Source organism: Xiphophorus maculatus, chromosome 6 (assembly GCF_002775205.1).
Source record: "Xiphophorus maculatus strain JP 163 A chromosome 6, X_maculatus-5.0-male, whole genome shotgun sequence".
NCBI classification, from domain to species: domain Eukaryota; kingdom Metazoa; phylum Chordata; class Actinopteri; order Cyprinodontiformes; family Poeciliidae; genus Xiphophorus; species Xiphophorus maculatus.
In genome coordinates, this window is record NC_036448.1 from 19,654,716 (window position 1) to 19,676,109 (window position 21,394).

General features: G+C 35.8%; 1 protein-coding gene across 5 annotated transcripts in view; it reads left to right on the top strand.

Moving 5' to 3' along the window:
• The first annotated feature begins 387 nt into the window (after positions 1-387).
• Positions 388-21,394, top strand: part of LOC102217007 (pituitary adenylate cyclase-activating polypeptide type I receptor-like) — a 28,903-nt gene continuing 7,896 nt past the window's right edge. Inside the window, exons 1-13 of one of the 5 annotated variants that reach the window (XM_005799936.2) lie at positions 388-688; positions 2,060-2,096; positions 5,513-5,665; positions 9,444-9,537; positions 13,605-13,715; positions 13,832-13,932; positions 14,007-14,101; positions 15,867-15,999; positions 18,155-18,308; positions 18,451-18,511; positions 19,255-19,324; positions 19,573-19,664; positions 20,304-20,387. In XM_005799936.2, the coding sequence (XP_005799993.1) occupies positions 5,624-5,665; positions 9,444-9,537; positions 13,605-13,715; positions 13,832-13,932; positions 14,007-14,101; positions 15,867-15,999; positions 18,155-18,308; positions 18,451-18,511; positions 19,255-19,324; positions 19,573-19,664; positions 20,304-20,387 (1,037 nt within the window). In that variant the 5' untranslated portion in view covers positions 388-688; positions 2,060-2,096; positions 5,513-5,623. The remainder of the gene's footprint in view (positions 689-2,059; positions 2,097-5,512; positions 5,666-9,443; positions 9,538-13,604; positions 13,716-13,831; positions 13,933-14,006; positions 14,102-15,866; positions 16,000-18,154; positions 18,309-18,450; positions 18,512-19,254; positions 19,325-19,572; positions 19,665-20,303; positions 20,388-21,394) is intronic. The other 4 variants (XM_005799938.2, XM_005799937.2, XM_005799939.2 and 1 more) reach the window with 4 other exon arrangements.

Genomic DNA, 21,394 nt, shown 5'->3' on the forward strand with positions numbered 1-21,394 from the left:
GGTTGGTATTTGCATACAACAGGCTCTTATTAGTATTCAGATTGGACATGCCAGTAAATCGGGGCTGCCCTGAGGCCCTTTTCTTTTTTTTTTTTTTTTGGTTCCCCTGTCCATGGTGCTGAAAGTAAACAGGGTTGCCCGCGGCCGCGGTGGGCTCAGCAGATCACCCCGTTGAAGCTTCAGAAGGACTGACAGTTTAAAGTTTTGACCAACATCCAATTTACAGACTGGATTCTGACTCACATACAATCACTCTTACTCAGAGACTTCTAAAAGTGCAAGCGCAAATGCGAGAGTTTTATGACCAGTTTCCGTTTTAGGAAAAAAAAAAAAAAAAAAAAAAAAAAACAAGTCCCACGCGTTAAACGTGAACGAAAATACTCTGCTTTCAGTTCTCCCATTTCCTCCCACCACTGGTTCCCTTCATTTGTAGACATAACAGTCTCGGTTTGTTACCTCCGTGTCTGACGAGGTGCGAACCCCGGAGGAGCGTTCACCCTCCTCCTTTCTCTTCTTCCTCCTCCTCCTCCTCTTCCTCTTCCTCGTCGTCGTGCTGCCGCAGCAGCAACCAACGCGGTGAGTGCGTCCTGCAGCAACCGCAGCAGCAGGACGTGGTGATACCTGACTCCGGAGTAAAAACCCGCAAATACCGATGGCTTCATGTGTAAATATTTCGGCAAATGTATCGGTAAGTTTTTCTATCCTGCATCTACGGCTCTTTTGCATAAGCAGCAGCAGCAGCTGAACTAGTAAAGCATCAGATCCCACATGTTTCTTCTTGAAAATGTCAGAATACGCATGGGATTAATTTGAGTAAGAGTGAAGCAAATGTACAGTGAGATGTTTTACAAATGAAGGTCACCCACGAGTATGGTATATTTAACATTTCTGGGGATAAAAAAAAAAAATCAGGGCAGGGCAAAATTATCCTATTGATTCTGCAGCACTGAGGGAAGAAACATTTGTCTCATATTGATTGTAATTAAGGGTGTTTTTGTTCTGGCACACATCACCTGACATGGTTGGAGCTGATTTACAGGCTGGTGTGTTTTGGGCTGCTTGATCTCAAAACACACATTATTCACATAGACATGGTGTTCACATTTACAGCATTGCATGTGGCTTAATTGGAAGCATCCTTCCAGATTAGGCTGAGAGAAAAATTGAATATTCAAGCATTAATGAGGAGGCTTATGGGTGACATAGTTCTTTTAAATAATATTTACAATTGATAGACTATGTACACAGAGTTTTGCTTATTTGTATAAGCTGGTGTACATTGGAACAGTAACAGAGTCATTGTTGCATATCTTTTCATCCTAGCCTGGGTATGTTTTTGTTTGTCTACTAAAGTTTTGGCCAACAAATATACATTTCTGTCTAAATGTTTTTGTTTTGTTTTGATTTGGGTTTTTTATGTTTCATCATCTTACTGGAATCAGTGCATAATTTTGCTGTAAATCACACAGAGTGTTTAACGCATCACAGATTTCTATGTGACTCTCACAAATCCAGCTTCTTGCCCTCAGGATGATTTAATGTTCAGCCTAACATCTGTTTCCTGCTTCAGAGCTTTGTTAATCCCAAACATATATGATTTGTTTTAACCCAATTAAATTTTTACGCTGCAAGAAACAGTTTAATAGCTAAGAAAAACCAACTAAGCACATGTTTGATTTTCTTAGTCTTGTTTTCCACTGTTTGGTTCCACCCTCTAAATTTCTGGGTTTTGGCCCCCAAGCGCTGTCTGTTCTATTACTTGATGAAGCATCCGAGAGATGCTTTAGAGGTAATTGGATTCAGTGGTGGAGGGAAAGAACACATAGTGAAATTTATCAGCGTGCATGAACTGTCTCCGAGAGAACATGTTTGCATGTTCTGCTGTTTCAATGATTGCCTGCATGTTATGTGTGTTTGTTGCTGCTGCTCAGAATACGTTTTACTTTGTGGGAATTATGGTATTAACAGGAAGCTGTTGGGTTGTGTAAGGTGTTACAAAAAGCAGGTGAGATGAGCTGGTTCGAAATTTTAACTCTTTACACACATTCTTTTTTATCAGAAACGTACCAATCAACTGGACAGTTTTTCAATGATTGGTAGGTGAATCATTTTTTTCAAAATATACACATTTATATTCACAAGTACTACATATTTACCTTGTGTGTAAAATTCACAACTTTAAATTGTACTCCAACGTTCTTTCATTGGGTTTTGGATTCACAGTTTGATGTCAAGCTTTGCCAGGCTGCTAAATGTTTAGCAGTTCTGTAGCACGAGTGATGCCCCACTTAGGCCCCATTTCAATTAAATATGTGGAAATGCCACTCAAATTTTGTAATACTTTTCCAATATTAATAATAATGAAAATGCACTGAACTATAAGCCTAGTACTTTTAAGTACATATCTTTAAATCTTAAAGATATGTACAGCAAACAATCCTCCAGTACTAACTTCTGTCCATCTGAGGTAAACACAATTAAATCTCCAGCTAGGGCATGCAGCCACTGATTTTCCAGACATGTCATAAGATTTTGTGACATCAGTGTCACAAAACTTTGACACATCAAATATACTCTGCTCTGTAATTTATGGAAATACAATTTGAATACTACAGCAATGAGCCAAATTAGTAGAACTCATCAAATGTCAGAGACTGATTCGGCTCTGATTGTTTATTGGCAGGTCAAAACCAAAACTACTGGTTTGTTTCCCCTCTTAAATAAATGCATCAAAACTAAAAACTCCCATTGGTTTTGATCCCTAAATAACTTTTGCCCATGAATAAGGATAAACTTGTACATCTTTCATATTTTATGAGATTCAGAATTATAACTTCTATCAAAGAACCTGCAGCAGAAACTTTGTCTTTGTTATAGGGGTATGCACCACAGACCTAAAAGAAAAACTGCAAAAGAAGTTATCCAGGACCTGTCTTATTGATGCATCTTTAATGTCTATAGTTTAGAAGCAAATATACATGACACACCCAAACCTCTTCCCTGTGGTAATCAGCATTCTTTATTCTCTGGACATATAATTGGTAAAAAATAGAAAATCTGGTGTCCTTTATTGTATAAATGCAAAATGCTATTTAAGGAGAGTCTAAAAATGAGCATCCACTTGATGTGTGTGCCTGTGCGTGTGTTTATGTGTGGATTCCTGAGCACTATGAGTGAGCTGTGATAGGGTCTGATGCAAACTCGGTCGTTGTTTTTGTCATAAAAGAGCAACATTTGGAGGAAAGCACAATGTACAGTACATGTGTTTTAATACCAGTTCATTATGAATTAAAGATCTTCTTATTAGTCATTGTTTCATCCATTAATTATCAGAAACTAATGGGAAGATTCTCAAGTCCAAGGGGATTTCAGGAAACGTCAAAGTAGAATCACATAGCAGCATAAAACTAATGACAGTTATTTCTGTTCCACTGGTTTCTTTTCATTGCTTTGAGATTAAGTGTGATTAAAAAAAAAAAAAAACTTTGAAAACAGTTGTCACAATAAATGTAATCCATTTGTCCTGCCATGCTGGTGCATTATGTATGCTTAAGTGTAGCAATACTCTTTATATGACACAGAGGATTCATTATTTTTTAAGGTGATCTGTATAAATTATTAAAGATAATACAATATGAATAAACACAAGAGAAGAGCTCAAAAGAATGTAAAATAAAAAAGATTAAATATTATAGATTAAAAAATGTATAATGAAATACAATACTTTATATGAAACTTTGGAGGGGAGTTATACAAATACACAAAAAGTTTGCTTTGACCTCTTTAGCAAAAAAATATATAGTGAGAAATTGTTTTTGCAATAATGATATGACAAATCTGAATAATAAAAAAAAAAACGTTGCATTTAGGAACAATACGACATGTGCACTTCCTAAAACCCAAATATTTTACACAAGATGCTGAATAATTTTATAATCTTAACATCAGCTACAATCAACATGTTACTTTTGATTAGCAGAGGCTCAATGTTTAACAGAGAAGTATGGGCAATAAAATGGGGTGAATTGACTGAAGTAGTGCAGGTTATGTGTACAAATTAAACACCTTTTACACCTTGAAAGCAACTAGATGTCTTTTATACTCTGAATGATTTAGAGGAAGGAACCACGACAAGAGGGAATCAGAAAACAAACAATATTTACACAAACTTAACATCAAAGACAATAAATGTTACCAATAAATATTTACATAAATACAAATCATTACACTTTAACAAATCTAAGGTGCATCCAAAGAATAAGTTAAGTTAATCTAAATTGGTACGCTCCAAGAGCTTTTACCTTTACCTTTTGCAGTTCTGTTTGTTTAACACACAATTTAAACCAACAGAAGTTTATTTAAACACATATTAACATTTTTTTATTACGAAATGTCTCCACAAATGTCTTAACCCAGCTAAAATGAAAAGCAGAAATAAGAAAACCTTTGGTCTGCAACTCAGTTATATATAACACAGTATCCATAATCATATTTTCTGAATAGTGCAACCCCTGGTCTCCATTACAATGCAAAAATACCTCAAAAATTAATGTCAAATAAGTAAAACAAGAAAGAAGAATCCAGTTTTTTGCCATTGTTTTTTTTTTTTTTGCTTTGTCACATTAGAACTCCAAACTTTAATGGATTTTATTTTGTTTTCATTTGATAAATCAACACAAAGTACCAGTAGAAATACAATTCTCTGATTCATCTGATGGGAAGATGAACAAATTTAAATGCATCACAGTCATGGAAGAGAGCCTGACAGAGGCTCCAAAAGAATTGGGGCTCAAGTTCGTCTTCTTGTTCTTAAACGCACAGCAAGGACTACAATGGAATAGCTCCAGTCAAATCACATTCATGTGTCAGAATGGCCCAGTTAAAGGCCACATGGAAATAATCAAATTGAGAATCTTTGGGGAGACTTTCAGTTATGTCCCTGAGGTTCTAACTGAGCTTGAGTTTTTGTAAATGGCCTGTATTTTCATAGTGCTTTGCTAACTCTGAGGACTCCAAAGTGCTTTACAGTAATGTCAGTCATTCACACCGATGGTGGCGAGCTACACTGTAGCTGCAGCTGCCCTGGCTGACAGAAGTGAGGCTGACATACAATCAGTACCTGATACTCTGATCACCACCAGCAGGCAAACCAGGGGAAGTGTCTTGCCCAAGAACTCAATGACTGAGACAGAATGAGCGAGGATTTGAACTGGCAACCTGCAGTTATAGGGCACACTCCCAGTACAAATAATAATCTGTGAAAATGATTGATGTATAAAGCTTACAGACATCCAAAGCAGTATTCACAATGAAGCGTGATTTGTCAAATTATTGACTAGAGGTGGTAGAAGGGAGGATACTGTATATCTTTATGTTTCAGATGTTTTTTTTCATTATTCAAAGAAAAAAACATGTATAAATCATTTTGCTGCATACACATTTGTTTAATTAACAATTTCATTAAGTAAATCTGTATATTGATGCTGCTTCTTTTCTTTTGTGCACATTTCAGAGTCCTTAATGTTGTTCCAAGGAACAGATTCCAGCGATTCCCTTCAAATACCAATCCACATTTAAACCGATACTGTTGAGCCATTTGGGCACACGCTCTTCACCAGGCACGATGAGAGGCTACCTGTTCACTGCAATTTTGTTCCTGCACTTGGTGAGTCATTTGTCTGCATGTTCTCAATATGCGTGCAGGTTTGCAATCATGTAGGATGAAATGTTTGCATGTCTGCATCACCAGTATCCCATGTCTCAGGTTAATCTTTGGTTTGTTTTCCTAAACATGCCTGTACACATGTATACTATATGTGCTGTGGTTGTAAAAAATAATAATAATAATAATAATTTCCCCACCGACACCATCAGCATACGTTACAGTTCCAGGATCAGCTTTGTGTTAAGCCATATGCCCTCTTCTTAGAACAATAACAGATGGCCTGGCTGACCAGAGAGCTGTGAATCCAACTGCTGTGACTCACAGTTATTATCGCTCCCATTGCAATTAAAAAGGATGAAAGATGAGTGGGAGGAATTGTATCAGGCGCCCTGATGCAGCACAGCTGGACTTTAAAAGCTGCATCAGTCAGATTTCTACTTATTTTACCTGATTCTAAAAGAAAAATGCAACATCGAATTAACAAAGCAGTTTGATCTTTTCTCACCTAGGATTACATTTAATTAAAAATGCCATCTTAAATAAAATAATTAAAAAAAAAAACTAATGTACAAGGTGTCCTTTAGCCATGCAGTAACGTGCTCGTTATTTGTATGGACTCTGGTCTTTACGGTGGATCCAATGGTCTGCCATGTCAAATGGGAATTTTATTATCTGTTCTGCACACTGCTGTGGGAGTCACTGAGCTATCCGGTCTTAGAAAATAGCCTTGGGGAGGGAAACAGTGTGTTCTGCAGTTGCAGGATGGGGGACTTATCTGGACAGACATCTGTTTCAGAGAGGAGAAATGATTGAAAGTGGAGAATAAGAAGCACACATGAAAATTTGTTTCATTGATTTCGGATCCCTGCAGTATTGCCATGGTGACTGGTTAAGGTGGAATATCAGGAGAATTTGCATAATGTTCTTCAGCTTCTCCATCTTGTTTTTGTCTTGTTCTGTGTTCCATCCATCAGCTATTATGTTTTTCTGTTTCATCATTGTACTCGAAGTAAAACGCTTTTGTAATAATAGTAAAAAAGAATAAAAGCCTTTGTACAATTTGGAAATTACTTTTATTAAATGTATGTGCAGGTTTTTTGTAATAAATTATAAATTAGAGCTAAATCTTTATTATAATTCTTCGTAAGACAGCTTGAATCTCTGTTGTTTACGCCACAAATTGGATTTTTATTAAAGAGTGGCTAAAAGAAAGCCACTGCAGCAAGAAAGCATCAAACAATTTCTAATCCAATTCTACCTCAAGTCATATGTAGTACACAGAGGAAATGTGGCCTTTAATTTTAAACTGGACACACTACACCTACTGTGAGACAATGATGCTGTGAGGAAGCTTTCCTCTAACAGTGTCAGATTGGTTAAACTCCATACTGGAGATTACTGACGGAGATCTTTTAAACGACCCAAAAGATTTTGGACAATCAGGGGACCGTGACCCTCAGCATAGAGCCAGGAAGTGTGGCTCTAACTTTAAATTAGCAACATATGAGAATGGCCCAGTCAAAACCCAGATGTAAATCTGTCAAAAGATGATCTAGCAAGCAAAAACTACATTCTCTGGATGTGGTTCTGGTAGAACAAACAACAAAACACTTCCTAAGGTTTTAGAAAGATCAATTACTCTACACCTTTTGAATTTGGATAAAATCTTGAAAGTCATGAATCATTTTTCTTCCATTTCACAAATACTGTTTACTTTGTGTTTGTAAAATGAAATACAAACTATATTTTAGTCAACAATGTTTAGTGTAATGTTATTGGTCAAAACGGCAATTAAAAGGCTTAAATGATCTTTAATTACATTTGATACACAGCACAGATACACTCTAAGGGGGTTGATAAAATATTACTCTAGCTAATATCAGTTTTCAGATTGAGAGGGTCAGAGACACCATGTTATTAAAAGTCATATGCTGATTATTTTGTTTCATCAATTTAATACTTCTGATAATAACACTGTAACTTCCATTGGCTAAAATCTATTATAACAGCTGTTTTGTCTAATGTTTTAAATTAAGGACATGAGAATTCCCAAAGAAATACTCTGATTTAGGAGCTACTGGCAAAGAACCATCTTAAATGATTAGAATAAATTATTCAAAGTCTAAAAGGATCTGGAACCAACTAAAGATCTATTTTCAATAAGCATAACCATATCTGCAGCTCTGTTTGCATAAATTAAGAATAACACATTCATCCTTTCATCTGACAGGTCTGTCTGAATTCATGCCAAACATATCTTAGTCATCTGCATCCAATTATTTCTCATGTGGGAAGCTTTGCCTTCAGTATGCTGGTTATATGCTGCTTAGCAACATGGATGAGTTTGAAAGGCGCTCTTCCTTTCGAACAGTATGGGAGAAAATGTTTTATTGATTAAAAAAAGCAGCAATATGAAAAACAGGAGCTGTTCACCCTCATTGAGAAGAAAAGAAGCAGCAGCTGTGTTCCTCCAAATTTCTTTGTTGCATAATTGGATATGTTAACACCACAGATATCTCTGATGATGCTCATGTGATTCATATGTCATCTAGCAGTTTTCAAATTCCAGCCATGTGCATCATGATGAAGAAAGAAGTGAATTCTTGTTCATTTTCAGGCAGTTGACGTCCCAGTCTTAGCAGGGCAGTGAGGCCTGAAGTGAATTGATATCAGAGGGCAGAGATGTAGTGATGAGTCAGCTGTGGCTCAGAGGGCTGGGATATATTACACCTATCTTTTCACTGAGAGAGGAAAGGAGGGGCTGGAGGTGCAAATCAAAGATTGGCCTCAAGAGAGTGACAGGAAACGTTGAGTGAGAAGATGACAAGCAGCGACTGCAACTCTTCTGAATAAATAGTTCCTGCATCCTGTTTCACTTTGTTTCGCCCTACAAGTGCAATTTCTGCATTTTGCATGTCCTCAAGTTGCACCAAGCCGGTAGAATGTCAAGACTGTCAGACTTTCACTTAAGCAGTAAATATTTGTTGAGGTCCAGCAACTTTTCATTAGATTCACAAAAGATTTAAAGATTGTTTTTGCATTTTTTTAAATCACCAGCATAAGGAATTAGTAACATCCCCAAAACTTCAATGAGAAACAAATAATTTTGACCTTTATAAATATGATAGACATTTACAATTAGTGTCTCTACTCATTAGATATCTAAGTTGGATTTGTTGCAGGTCTCCAACAACTTTCAATTTTACATGTGCACTGTAAAAACAAAACAAAAACTTAAGATAACATCCAAATGACCATTCTCTTAATATTCTCAAAAATGTATTTATTTAGCATTTATAATTATTCTTCCAGAATACTTGACAGATCGTGTTTGATTACTCTTAAACACGGAGTTCCACAAAGTTATGTGCTTGACCCTTTTTGTGCTTCATTTCATGTATCGCTTTATTGGATGTCTTGGTGCTTTGACACCTTTGACCAGTTTAAAACCCCAGTGCATCTAAAACCTTTTCAATCCAGAATTATTCTTCTTAAAAAAAAAGGACAAGTAAAATAAAAAGAAATTAAATCAGGGAAAACATTAAATATAGTTGTTTGACAAATGTGTTTTTCCTTGCCAGTTTTATCAGTTAAGCAATATTAGTAACAATTTGTGTCATTATTTTCAAATTTCTCTCTCCTCTCAAGCATAATTTCAGCTTTTTTCCAAATAAGTGTCAAGCATGCGTTCTTTCATAAAGCATTAGCAGAATGTGATTTAATGGTTTCTGAAACCTACTTTTGATGTGACACTAGTTTAATTCTTGCTTCTCTGCAGGTCACCTCAGAGTCTGGGCACTGCATAATACAGCGTGAACATGAGAAATGCATGGAAATGATAGAATTGCACAACCCAGATGGCATTGAATTTGGTAAGTAAGGATATGAGGGTGTTTCTGCAGACTTTTATGTGCATAATTTGGCATCAGATTGTTGCTTTTCATGGTTTCTGCTGCTGTGATTAAATTTTGTGCATCTTTGGAAACTCAATGGACGCTCAGAAGACCCGTTGATGAAAGTCATGTGTCAGCCTCAGAGAATTAATGGAAAAAGCTGTGCTTTTTTCCACTTAGTGATTTGTCATATTTCTGGGTTGTAAGGATCAGAAAGGAACATGTAAGGACGAGAGATGAAGCTTTATGTTCATTCTTGAAAAATCCTATCCCAATAAGGCTGCTACATAGCATATGCTGTTCTCTGTTAGTCTACAAAAGAAAATGTTTGCCTGTAATGTCACGCTGAGCTGCTTTCAAATTTTTTCCAATGTCACCTTTTTTAGAAAACACAGGAATCTTGTTATGTGGTTCCTGGAAGCAATTATTTTCTTGGCTATGGATTGTGGTTTTCATTAGCATTTGCTGCAGGTTTCCTGCTGCTAGAAATTTGTCCAGCAGACTGCAACTTCCTAACTGCGCTGTGACTCACCTCTTTACTGACAGCCACCAAACCCCTCCAGCCCCGCACCTCACCCCAAAACGTAAAGGATTCAGAGTGTGAGATAAAAAAGCTTAAACTGCAAACGAGTTGGACGTTCAGCTTATTTATCAAATGGTGATTTAAACGTGAACTGTTGCTACATTGCACAAAGAGGGCTGCATGTTTTTCAAAAACAGCAGAACTCTTTCTAATCTTACTATGAGCTTATTTGATGCTGTTGTGGTCTGATGTAGTGTCTTGTTCAGTTTTCTGTAGCTCCTGGTAAAAATCAAACATCCTGTTGTTGTTTCCTCTGTAACAGAGGGTGTTTAGTTGGAGGGGGCTATATATAACTTTACACTGTCAGTGCACAGAGCCATGTGTTGGCCCTCTTTGACCCTTTAACTGATCCCTGTCTCCTCTTGTCCTTTTGAAGACGCCATTCTGCTCTTTCTGCTGACAGCAAATCGTTGGTGGGGAAATAAAGGTGCCTGGTTTGCAGAAATTCTGCTTGCAAGCTTAAAAAAACATGAAAAAGAGAAATAGTGGGTAAAAAAGGGGAAACAGGGTAAAAATAAATTCATTTTTATTAAACTGATGTGTTTGGATTGTTCAGGTCTTTTGATAGTTCCACATTTACTATGACTATTATGTTGATTTTGGACATTTAGGATGTGTTTGATCCAATCTTGTAATCATCACCCAAAATGTAGCTTCACTGTTTTAGGGTAAGTATCTGGTGCACTGGTTTCATTTTATGTGCAATTTCTCACACATTACACATTTTAAAAATGATGGACAAACAAGAAATATAAATTATCTTAAGAACTAAAATGAGTAAAATAATACAAATGACTGACATAATTACAAAATAATTTTTAAGTAGAAGAAACATTTTTGAAAATCAAATATATTCAGCATAAAATTTGATACTACAGTAGGTAGTTATTAGCAACAGTATATGTTAAAATAGGATACAGTATCCAGTCTTGTAAAAATGCTCAAAGTATTTCTTTTTTCTCCAAGACATTACTCAAGTAAATTTAAAAGTAAATATTTCCAGTTACTTCCCACCTCTGTTGCTCAGTGAAGATTCAGGATGCTTGTAGGATATTGTGTAAGATGGCTAGCAATGCAGACAAAGTCTTTTATTAAGCCTTACCTCTGTGGCTCAGTGCGGCTCATTTGGCTCCGATTTGCCCTTTAAAAGGTAATTGGCTCTGTGTCCGGCTCAGCAGACAGAACCAAAACAGATTAGAGAGGCAAGCAGAGAAGCGAAAGGTCTGCATACACATCCACACACATATGTAAAGAGACATATGCACACTCAGATGCAGCCACACTACAAAATACAATCCAAACACCAACAACACAGACTTGGACCTGTCAGCACCCAGAAAACTGCTGCAGCAGAAATAATGAGGCAAAGCGACAGAGATGGAGCAAGTGGAGAGCAAAGACCAGAAAAATGGTGACGTACAAAAATAGATGGAAGGAGGTGAGGGAGGATCACCATGAGATTACAATTGCAATAAAGTAGCTTCAGACAAATGTAAAATATAAAGACCTGCACGTGTTTTGTTAGATGTTCTCTTCACAGCAGGAAGGATTTGACATAAGTTAGATTAGTTTATTTTCAGAGAAGTTGTGATTTTATGTGACAAAAATTATTTCCTTAAAACACAAGACATACAAATGTTTTTCTCTACTTTTTCAGCTCACAGTAAATCAAAACAGAGAAATCTGAATTTGTAAAAAAAAAAAAAAACTGCAACTAAGCTTTTAGTGGAATATATTGAAATACGTTTACATGATTTTCAGGGGAACAATTAGTCAAGCAGAAGCAGTGTCAATAGTGAAAATATTGCTTTCAGTCACAAGTCACATTTCTTTTGGTTTCAGTAAAATCCTGTTTGGTAGAGTGGCTTTCTGCTTTTCTGGGAAGATGAAGTACTGCTGTGGAACATTTTTCACTTCAATTAAGTGACAACTTATTTCTAAGAAGTTGAACATTTTCTTTGCCACTTTTTGCTTAAATGTGCACAACCTTGAAATCCTACAATATGTCCACAACTAAAGTTACCTACAACAGATAATCAAATGTGATTAACAAATAATCAAATTTGCAGATCTGCATCTTCTTTTTTGTTTTCAGTTTCGATGAAAATAATGATAAAAATCCTGCACTGAATTTGACTAAGAACAAAACAAGTTCTCTAATGGTGCCCAATACCAGACATTTCTTTGGAAATCACTTTCAGCATTAAAAAATAAATATGCAAATAAAATATACTTTTTTGCTATATCAGTCAGTTGCAATCCAAATTCGATTCAGCAGATCATTTAAAGTTGAATTCCTTGGATTAAATGTTGTCCTAGGTAGTTGGTCATCAATAAGAAATTGAACTGTAAGCAAGTGATTATTGAATTTGTGTGACTGAACAACTGTTTACCAACAAACAGTTTTTCTACTGCTTTCTCATTGCAACTTATTTGGTGATAAAAACACATCAATTGCAACAAGAAGTGTCAGCGTAGGGCTGGGTGGTTTTTCTTTGGCCGTTGTGATCATTTCTATCTGACAGATTGCACATGAACTGCCCCAGATAGACAAACACAACCACTTTTTCTGCCATTCACCTCAGTGGAGAAGTGACAGTTTCTTGCTATTATGGATAGCTTTTCTGAAAAGCATCAACAGTGATGACAGCAGCACCGTTTGGAAAAATTCAGAGATTTTAACTTAAAAGCACGAAGAGTGCCAACACTTAAAAAATGTGATTCTGTGGTTTACTCTAGAAAAACAAAAGAGGACCTGAAGACACTGAATGCATTTTATTTTCTGCGCAACTGCCCTTTCTACATTTACGATATCATATATGGTTTTAGTTTTAGATTTGTCATTTTTCGTGATGTTGTGTTTTTTCTTATTGTTGTCTGATTAGCCTCCTAATTTTCCATGGAATTTATTACATTTTCTATTTGTATTGTTACAGATTAAACGGTTGATGAAACAAATACATTAATATGAAAAAAAATTATTAAGACTGTAGTGTGGTATCTTTGTGTAAGAGACTTGATAGTTTTATTTAATTTTATTTTAAAGCACTGGACTCTGCATTTCAACTGGTTTTTGAGATTCATTTGTTGCGAAAAGACATGGAAAAGCTCAAGAAATTATAATAAATTAGGCTACTGGGAGAACCAGCCTAATGTGGGAGTGAAATAAGGTTTTCACTCTGCCGTGAAGCCAACATGGCAAAAAAAAAGAAAAAACCTATAATGTCCAAAACAAACATTATTAAAAGGTTCCTATTGCTGCTACCACAATTGGTCTCTCCAAGTTGTGCTTCCTGGCTGGAATTATATGATCAAGAAAAGTCTTTGAATTTACTGTCATTAAAAAATAATCTGTCACTTCTCTTAACTACTCTACCACAATTCATCTCTATGAATCAAATACAGTTTGTTTTTTCACAAAACTGATATATAAGTTACTAAGTATGTTTTTATAACATTTCAGTGTGTCCTTGGATGTGGGACAACTTGACCTGCTGGCAGGCTGCCGATGTCGGTGAGGTTGTAACGGTCAAATGTCCTGAGTTCTTTCACGACTTCATGACACCTGAAGAAGGTGAGTCACCTTGTCTGATTGGTCATTCCATTTAGTGCTTTATGAATGTCAGAATAAGTTTTCTTTACGGTTTTTTTTAAGGCATTAAACCTTATATTTATTTTTTTAATTTTCAGAAATTGGGAAGGTCAATCGAAACTGTACAGAGTATGGCTGGTCTGAGCCTTATCCTCACTATGTGGACATTTGCCTTCTTGACGACAACACGACAAAGCCTGTATGACTTTCTTCTCTTGTTGAAATATACATATTTTTCCTACATGGACTCTAACTTTTGTTCTCAATCATCAGGATTATTTTGCATCGGTTAAAGCCCTGTATACAGTTGGGTACAGCACCTCACTGGTCTCTTTAACCACAGCCATGGTCATTCTCTGCAGATTCAGGTGAGTTTGAAAATAAAAAAGGAATAATTGAACATGAAAATACAAACAGATAAAGTCTGTTTTTGATTCTATGCAGTAAGTAGCTGCTGCTGCTACAATAAACTTAAAATCAAGCTCTGCAGGGACTACGTTCCAAAAAACTTGTTTGATCCCAGTGGAAGTCCCTAAATAAACTAATTAAAAGGCTAAGTAATTTGAATTAGCAGTGTTTGTTCTTGTCTATTGTAAAAGAGCAAAATATGTTTCAACTGTGTCGCAGCAGTCACTGAGGAGTTAATTATTGCTTCTCAAGTATAGTAAGCTATAGCCCATATCTGTAAAGATATTCTAATTAGTAAATATTTATTTTTCATATCTCAAGATAAATGGGTGCTTATTAGAACTATGTTCTTACTATAACAGCAATTTAGCCTCTGATTGCAAGTGTACTGTTTTCTACTAAAACTCATTGTCCTTTTCTAATAGCTAAAAACGTTTGTATTCATAGTTAAAAAATAACCACCTCCCTAGTGAACCAGTGTTTCCAGATGCTACAGCTAACCCTAAGTTTACTCAGGCTTAGCTAAACAGTAATAACGGGTTTAATGTCATATTTTATTTTTAGCACGATGTTTCTACTGTGTGTAAGTAATTTAACATTCTGGCCCAACCAGAGTCCTGACTTGAATTTGATCATCTGTGCAGGGAGCTAAAGACGGTGATGGCAGGAGACCCTCTTACTTTAATGCTTCGGGCTCATCACCAAATATTGATTCTAAAAAAAAAAAGATTTTTCTGCAATTATAAGAAGGATTTGATTCTTGCAACTTCAATAAAGATTTTTCTGTTGATCACTGAGAGGGCCTTACTGCGAGTTTAACCATTCTAATACTTTATGTATTTAACTATAGTTTTCTATACCATTGTGAAATTCTTCAAGCAAGGATTTTTTTACCCCTTATATTTAAAAATTCAGAATATCTGCCACTTTACTGGCTATAGAGATACTACTCATCACTACTTGTAATGATACATCGCAAGAAGACATGCATGATATGGAACTCATGAGGAGAAGTAGAGATTTGGGAAAAACTGGTAATTCTCATTTAATATTTCATAAATTGAAAATGGTTCACAAATAGCAAATTCTGCTTCAGAGAATGTGTTAATGTTGAATAATAACTTTTCCCAAATACAATCTGTAAGGTGGCCAAAGTCATGGAAATGCTTATTTTAAGTGTTTCCACAAATATAGTTAATCTTTCATCAAAACCAAACTTTGTTTAAAACTTCTTCCATTTTAAACTAAAGATGATCAAATTCTATCCTGTCTTGCTTTTAGTTTTAGAAGATGCTCCAAAAGGTCTGCAGGAAAGATTTTTCTCCTGCATCATAAATTTAGCTCTTTGACTTCAGTGTTGGAAATTATTATCATTATGATTAATTTAATTACTCTTTCAGTTTCACTCTAAGCAGCTCTCCCAGAACAGCTAGGAGTGCCAATACAAACTCTCTCTCTCAAGCTGAATGTTATTGTAAAACATTTCTTAATCTTACAGTGTTTGTAAGACACTGTTAGATTGTACCCCCCCCTTCTGCACCCCAAACAGACTTTACTGAATATATAGGTAGGTAATCTGTCAGGAGGTTGTTGTAAAGAAGCTCAATTCATTTTAAACTGATGTTGATTTGGACAATTTTGACTCACGGTTTTCAACATTGCCCTGAATGTTTGAGGTTAAAGATGATAAAATGTGACTTATTTCTCTATCCCCCATTTCTGCAGGAAGCTGCACTGCACCAGAAACTTCATTCACATGAACCTGTTTGTGTCCTTCATCCTGAGAGCCATCTCCGTCTTCATCAAGGACGGTGTGCTGTACCCTAAGGAAGACAGCGAACACTGCTTCATGCACACAGTCAGTTATCACTGATGATTATCATATATCCTGTGTTTGCTTATAGAAACACGATTGTGTGTGAGTTTCAGCATATCTCTCCTTGTAAAGCCCATTTTTAGAACAAATAATACGTTCTCCAAAGGCGGGACCCCATAAGAAGTGCTGTTTTGGGGCCAGGGGTCAGATTTAGGGCTAAAGTGTGAATTAAATTTACACTAGGTTTAGGGGTAGGCATGTACTAGTAATGGTTAGGTTTAGGTATAGGGTTAGGGACAGGACTAGGCCACTAAAGTTAATAAAATTCAATGCAAAGTCCTTGTGAAAATAGAAAGACATGATGTGAGTGTGTGTGGTTTTCACCACAGGAAAAGAAAACAACTCTGCTTGTTCAGCTGTTAATAAAAATTACTTTCAAACTGCAAAGTTAATCGCTTCATTTATACCAATTTGAAGCAGATAATTGTGCAATTGGACTTTTATTGGTTACATATTCCCAGTACATTTACATGTACAAAGTTTTGATGAAGATACCTATTTTTCAAAGAGCCATGTTCAGATGGAGATTCATTTTATTCGTATCCCAAATTGAGCAGTTGATGTTGCAGCAAGTATAAAAAACTAAAATACAAAGTAGCAAAGATTAAAAAATAAGAAACAAAAAATACCAAAAGCACATAAATGACATAATGTTAAATAATTTGTCAAAGTGAAGTTATGCTTTTACGTGAGAATCATTTATCCTTCAGTTTTTCTGGCTTTTTCTTTTCACATTTTGAGAGAACTTCAACCAGGTACAAGTTTGTGTTTTTATACATTAAAATATTAAATCTCTATGATTACAAATGCAAAACAAACTCTAAGCCTTCCCGTAGAAACAATTCCTTTCCCTCTTTGGTAAGCTGGCATGACAAATAAACCTAATTATATAGGCTAATGGCTTTGAAAAGGCCTGCTGAAATATTCTACAGCAGACCCATTACCATCTGAAAGGCTACCATGGTCTTGTTTTTAAATTTACTCCTTTACCTCTGTTGTCATAGTGATTGCAAGGTCATCATCATGGAGGGACTCTGAATTAGATCACCACTGTAATTGTCTGACCCAACTCTAAATGTGGACACTATTCATTAACATGCTGTCACTAGATTACACTTCACCTGACATTGAGGTGAGTCATTCCTGTGGGTAGTTTGAATATCCACTTCAATCAGTTCATGCAGCATTTTCATATGAATTAGTGGTAATTACTGACCACATCTGTTTATACAGTGATTTACAAGAATCCAGATGTTATTTATTTTAGAATTTGCAGTCTACATGGCTAAAAATGATTAACAGCCAAATAAGAACCAAAATGTCCCAAATCTCTCTATTTATTCAGTTTGCTGCTTACCTTTTGCTGCACTTCCTCTTCCTGTTTGGAGAAAATGTGTCACTCTAAATATCTAACTGGTAAATGTAAAGTTGAATCACAACTTTAGAAAATATTATGAAACAGGCTGCATCATGAAAACCAAGGAAAACAGATAAGTCAGAGATAACATTATATAGAACTTCTAAGCAGACTTGGATTATAAAATGAATTTATGTCAAACGACACACTGGGAACGGTACATTTACGGAAGTCAATTTTGTTTGCACATTTTGCCAACAAAGCAGTTTAATCTATATATGTTTTGCAGGATTTTTTGGTTTCTCACACTATGGCATGATTAAACACTCCCTGGGTCAAATTGGCCCAGGAACATTTTTGCTGTCCCCCAGAAACGAACATAACAGGAGCGTTAATTCGGGCCTAAGTCATTTAGTCATTTATAGAATAACAAAAGCATTTTAAAGTCAATTTTCGAGGCTACGGGGAGTCACTATAGAGACATCTGTGAGACACATAACCTTTCCCTCTGTTGTGATGGAGCACTGGTCTGAAACAGTACATTGTTGTACTCGGTTATCATGTTCTGTGGTGGAGGGTAAATGTAAGGATATGAGCAGTCACCTGTTGAGCACTTTTTCTTTTAAATATCTGACATTTTTGTCACATGTTGTTGCAGAGTATATCTAGGCAATTCAAAGGGTTTATGCAGCAAGTCCAGCTAAAGATGACATTTCTCTGGAGATCAAAATCTCAGCTTCCTGTTGCTCTAACATCCTGCCGCTGTGTTTACTCATGCAGGTGGCGTGTAAAGCAGTGATGATATTTTTCCATTACTGCGTCATGTCCAACTATTTCTGGCTTTTCATCGAGGGTCTGTATCTCTTTACTCTGCTGGTTGAGACATTCTTCCCTGAGAGACGCTATTTCTACTGGTACACCATTGTCGGGTGGGGTATGTAACAATTTCTGAATGGATTAATTATTTAATTGTTTTATTGTTTTAACTGCCAAACATATCTGCAGCTATTTTTTTTTTTTACAGTGGTATAATTTGTGCTCTCTGTGCTTTATCTACATATGTTTATGGATAATAGGAACTCCAACTATATGTGTGACTGTCTGGGCTGTTCTGAGGCTTCATTTCCATGACACAGGGTATGTAGCAACTTTTTATTCCAACCAGTGTCATATGTTTGTATATAAGAACATGTAATTTACTGGCTTTGTTTTATTTTAGAGTTGGATACTCTTATTTCGAGTGCTATCGCCTCCTGGGGTGCCATTCTTTCAGAGTATAGCACAAACACAAAGAAAAAAGATAGTATCAGATGTGCCCAGAATAAGTTTACTATTGCTTATTTTCATGCCCAGTCAATGAGGCATTGGCACCCCCTGTGTAATGCTCAATGTAGGCAATATAGGAAAATATGATCATCCAAAATTGGAGGCTGAATATGCAAAGGTTGATAACTGATTTTTAGCTTCAGATACAGTACTAAATTAAAGGGATAACTTTTTCTTCCTTAGAAAATCTAGGATGTTTGTTGTTATTGTTAACTTGGTGTATTAAGTTTTCAGTGCTTTATTTGACACCAGAAACAAATAGAATGAGAGAAGCATTAGAAGAGCAAAAACAATAATTATAAAAGAACTGAAATACTCTGTAGATTCTTTAAAACATAGTTTATTGTAATATTCACAAAACCGTGGCTTCCATGAAGGTGCACATGTAATAGGTCAACAGGGATTGTATCTATTCAGGGTAAATATACACTGGTAATTATAGGCACAGCTCTATTCAGAGGTAGAAATATAATCTGAAATCTTTGAATGGTGCTAGGAAGTTTAATTTACCATCATGGAAAATTTTCTAAAAATGTGTTGGTCATCACCGACAGATGCTGGGAAACGAATGAGCACACTGCCCTCTGGTGGGTGATTAAAGGACCAGTTGTGGCTTCAATAATGGTAAGTTCATAGTATTTTCCTACTTAACTCTGATAAGTAAAAAATATATATATTTACTCCATTTTGCAAAAATGTCCATTAATAAATAAAACAAATAGTCTTTTACCAGCAGTTTGATGCTTGTCTTAGTAAAGGGTGGTTGAAAATAGCCATAAATGGGCAACTATTTAAAAAAAAAAGCCTTTTTGTGGAAAATTGTGCTGCCTGCAAAGTTGTTGTTTTTTTTTTTTGTTTGTTTGTTTTGGCAGATAAATTTTGTTCTCTTCATTGGGATCATCATCATCTTGGTGCAAAAACTCCAGTCCCCTGATATCGGAGGAAATGAGTCCAGCATTTATCTGTAAGTTGCAACACAAATTTTAGTCACAGATTGAAATATGTGCTTAGAGTAGTCACATCTACGAGAAGTTATTTTAGGTTAAAATTCGACTATGATGGGTTTTTTTATACCTTACTCCCATGTAGGGTAATGAAATATTACATACATTAGCACTCTTAGTTCTGGCAAACAAGTATAAATTGGTGGTTTATAATGTTTTATGCCTTCTTGTAATAACAGCGAGTCTCTGAGAAGCACAAACTGGATAATGTTTTCGAATTGTGGTCATATGGTTGGGGATAATCTTACTGGAAAAGCAAAACCACAATCAGTGCTAAAAAGAATAAATGATAAGCAGTTTTACATAAGTTAAGTATTAAAGGTATCTTATAACCTGTTGTGTCCACCTTTCTTTTATACTCACATGTACTACCTGTTGCCAGGAAGCCTGAGCATCTTTGTGGAGTTGTAGTTTAGTCAGACATCACTCCTGGCCAGGTCCCACAGGACTGTCTTTTAAAGCCCTGCAGATAATGCCATTTTCATCTGCTGCATGGGTCCAGGCGTGCGTGACAAACTGAAGATGTGTGAGCGTGTGCGAGACTGCGTCCCTAAAGACATTGTCTTTGTTGTATTGTGTGTTGTCTTTGTGCTGTATAGCAGCTGTGCTCAGAAATGCTTCAGTGAGCCCACACAGGCTGTTCAGCATTCGTGCAGGATGTCAGAGTTATCCACCATCACACTGTAAGTGTGTATGTGTATGTGTGTGACTGCTTTTTGTGGATTGCATGTATGTATGCGTGTGTAGGCGTGTGCGTATTTGTGTTTTACCCCAGGGGTTCCAAATATTTTAATTTGAAAAACTTGAATAACAAACACAGAAATAGGAAAAAAACTGAGTTAACTTATTGAGAATGCAAAGCGTAAATAAACATATTTTTGTTTTCTTTAAATTTGTGTTTGGATTTCATTTTCTGTTGTATCTCAAGAGTTCCTGGTACATTTTGATTGCAAAAGGAAAATACCTTTGCTTTCTTGCTCAGATTTAGATAAGTAGGTTGCAACGTAGGGTTTGCAGTTTTAATAAAAAATATTGGAACTGAATAAATCTGCTTAATTTTAGGCTGAGCAGCAAACCTTAACACAGTAGTCAGTGGGAGCTAAAGTAAGTAAAACTACTGTAGATAGTATTGGGAAAGATATCAGATTATTTTTCAGAGTAAGGTTATGGTATTATCATGCTTCAAATTCAAGTCCCCAAGATTGAAGAGAATCAACCCTCAGAATTAAAAAAAAACATATAAAATTTTTACTGCTTTTCATTGAAGCTGTGAAATATATGAATTTCCCTCTGAGATTAAGAAAGTATATTCATTATACCATCAAATCTATGCTACATATGCACAAAGCCAAAGGCTCAATTTAACAATTTACAATAATTTATCATTTTTGCCATTACAGGTCACTAATAGCAAATTTTTGAAGGAGCTCCTCCTTACAAAAGCAAAATAATTGTTTATGTTTTAAAGATATTTTAGCTTCTTTATAGAAAGAAAAAACAGCAGAGGAAAAACAATTTTTTGCTTGTTAAAAATCGAATGGGGAGGGATTTTCTGTGATATACAGTACAGACCAAAAGTTTGGACACAACTGTGTGTCCAAACTTTTGGTCTAGTCACACCTTCTCATTGAATTCAATGAGAAGGTGTGTCTGTAACTTTTTTTTTCTTGTGAGCCAAAAGAAGAAACTG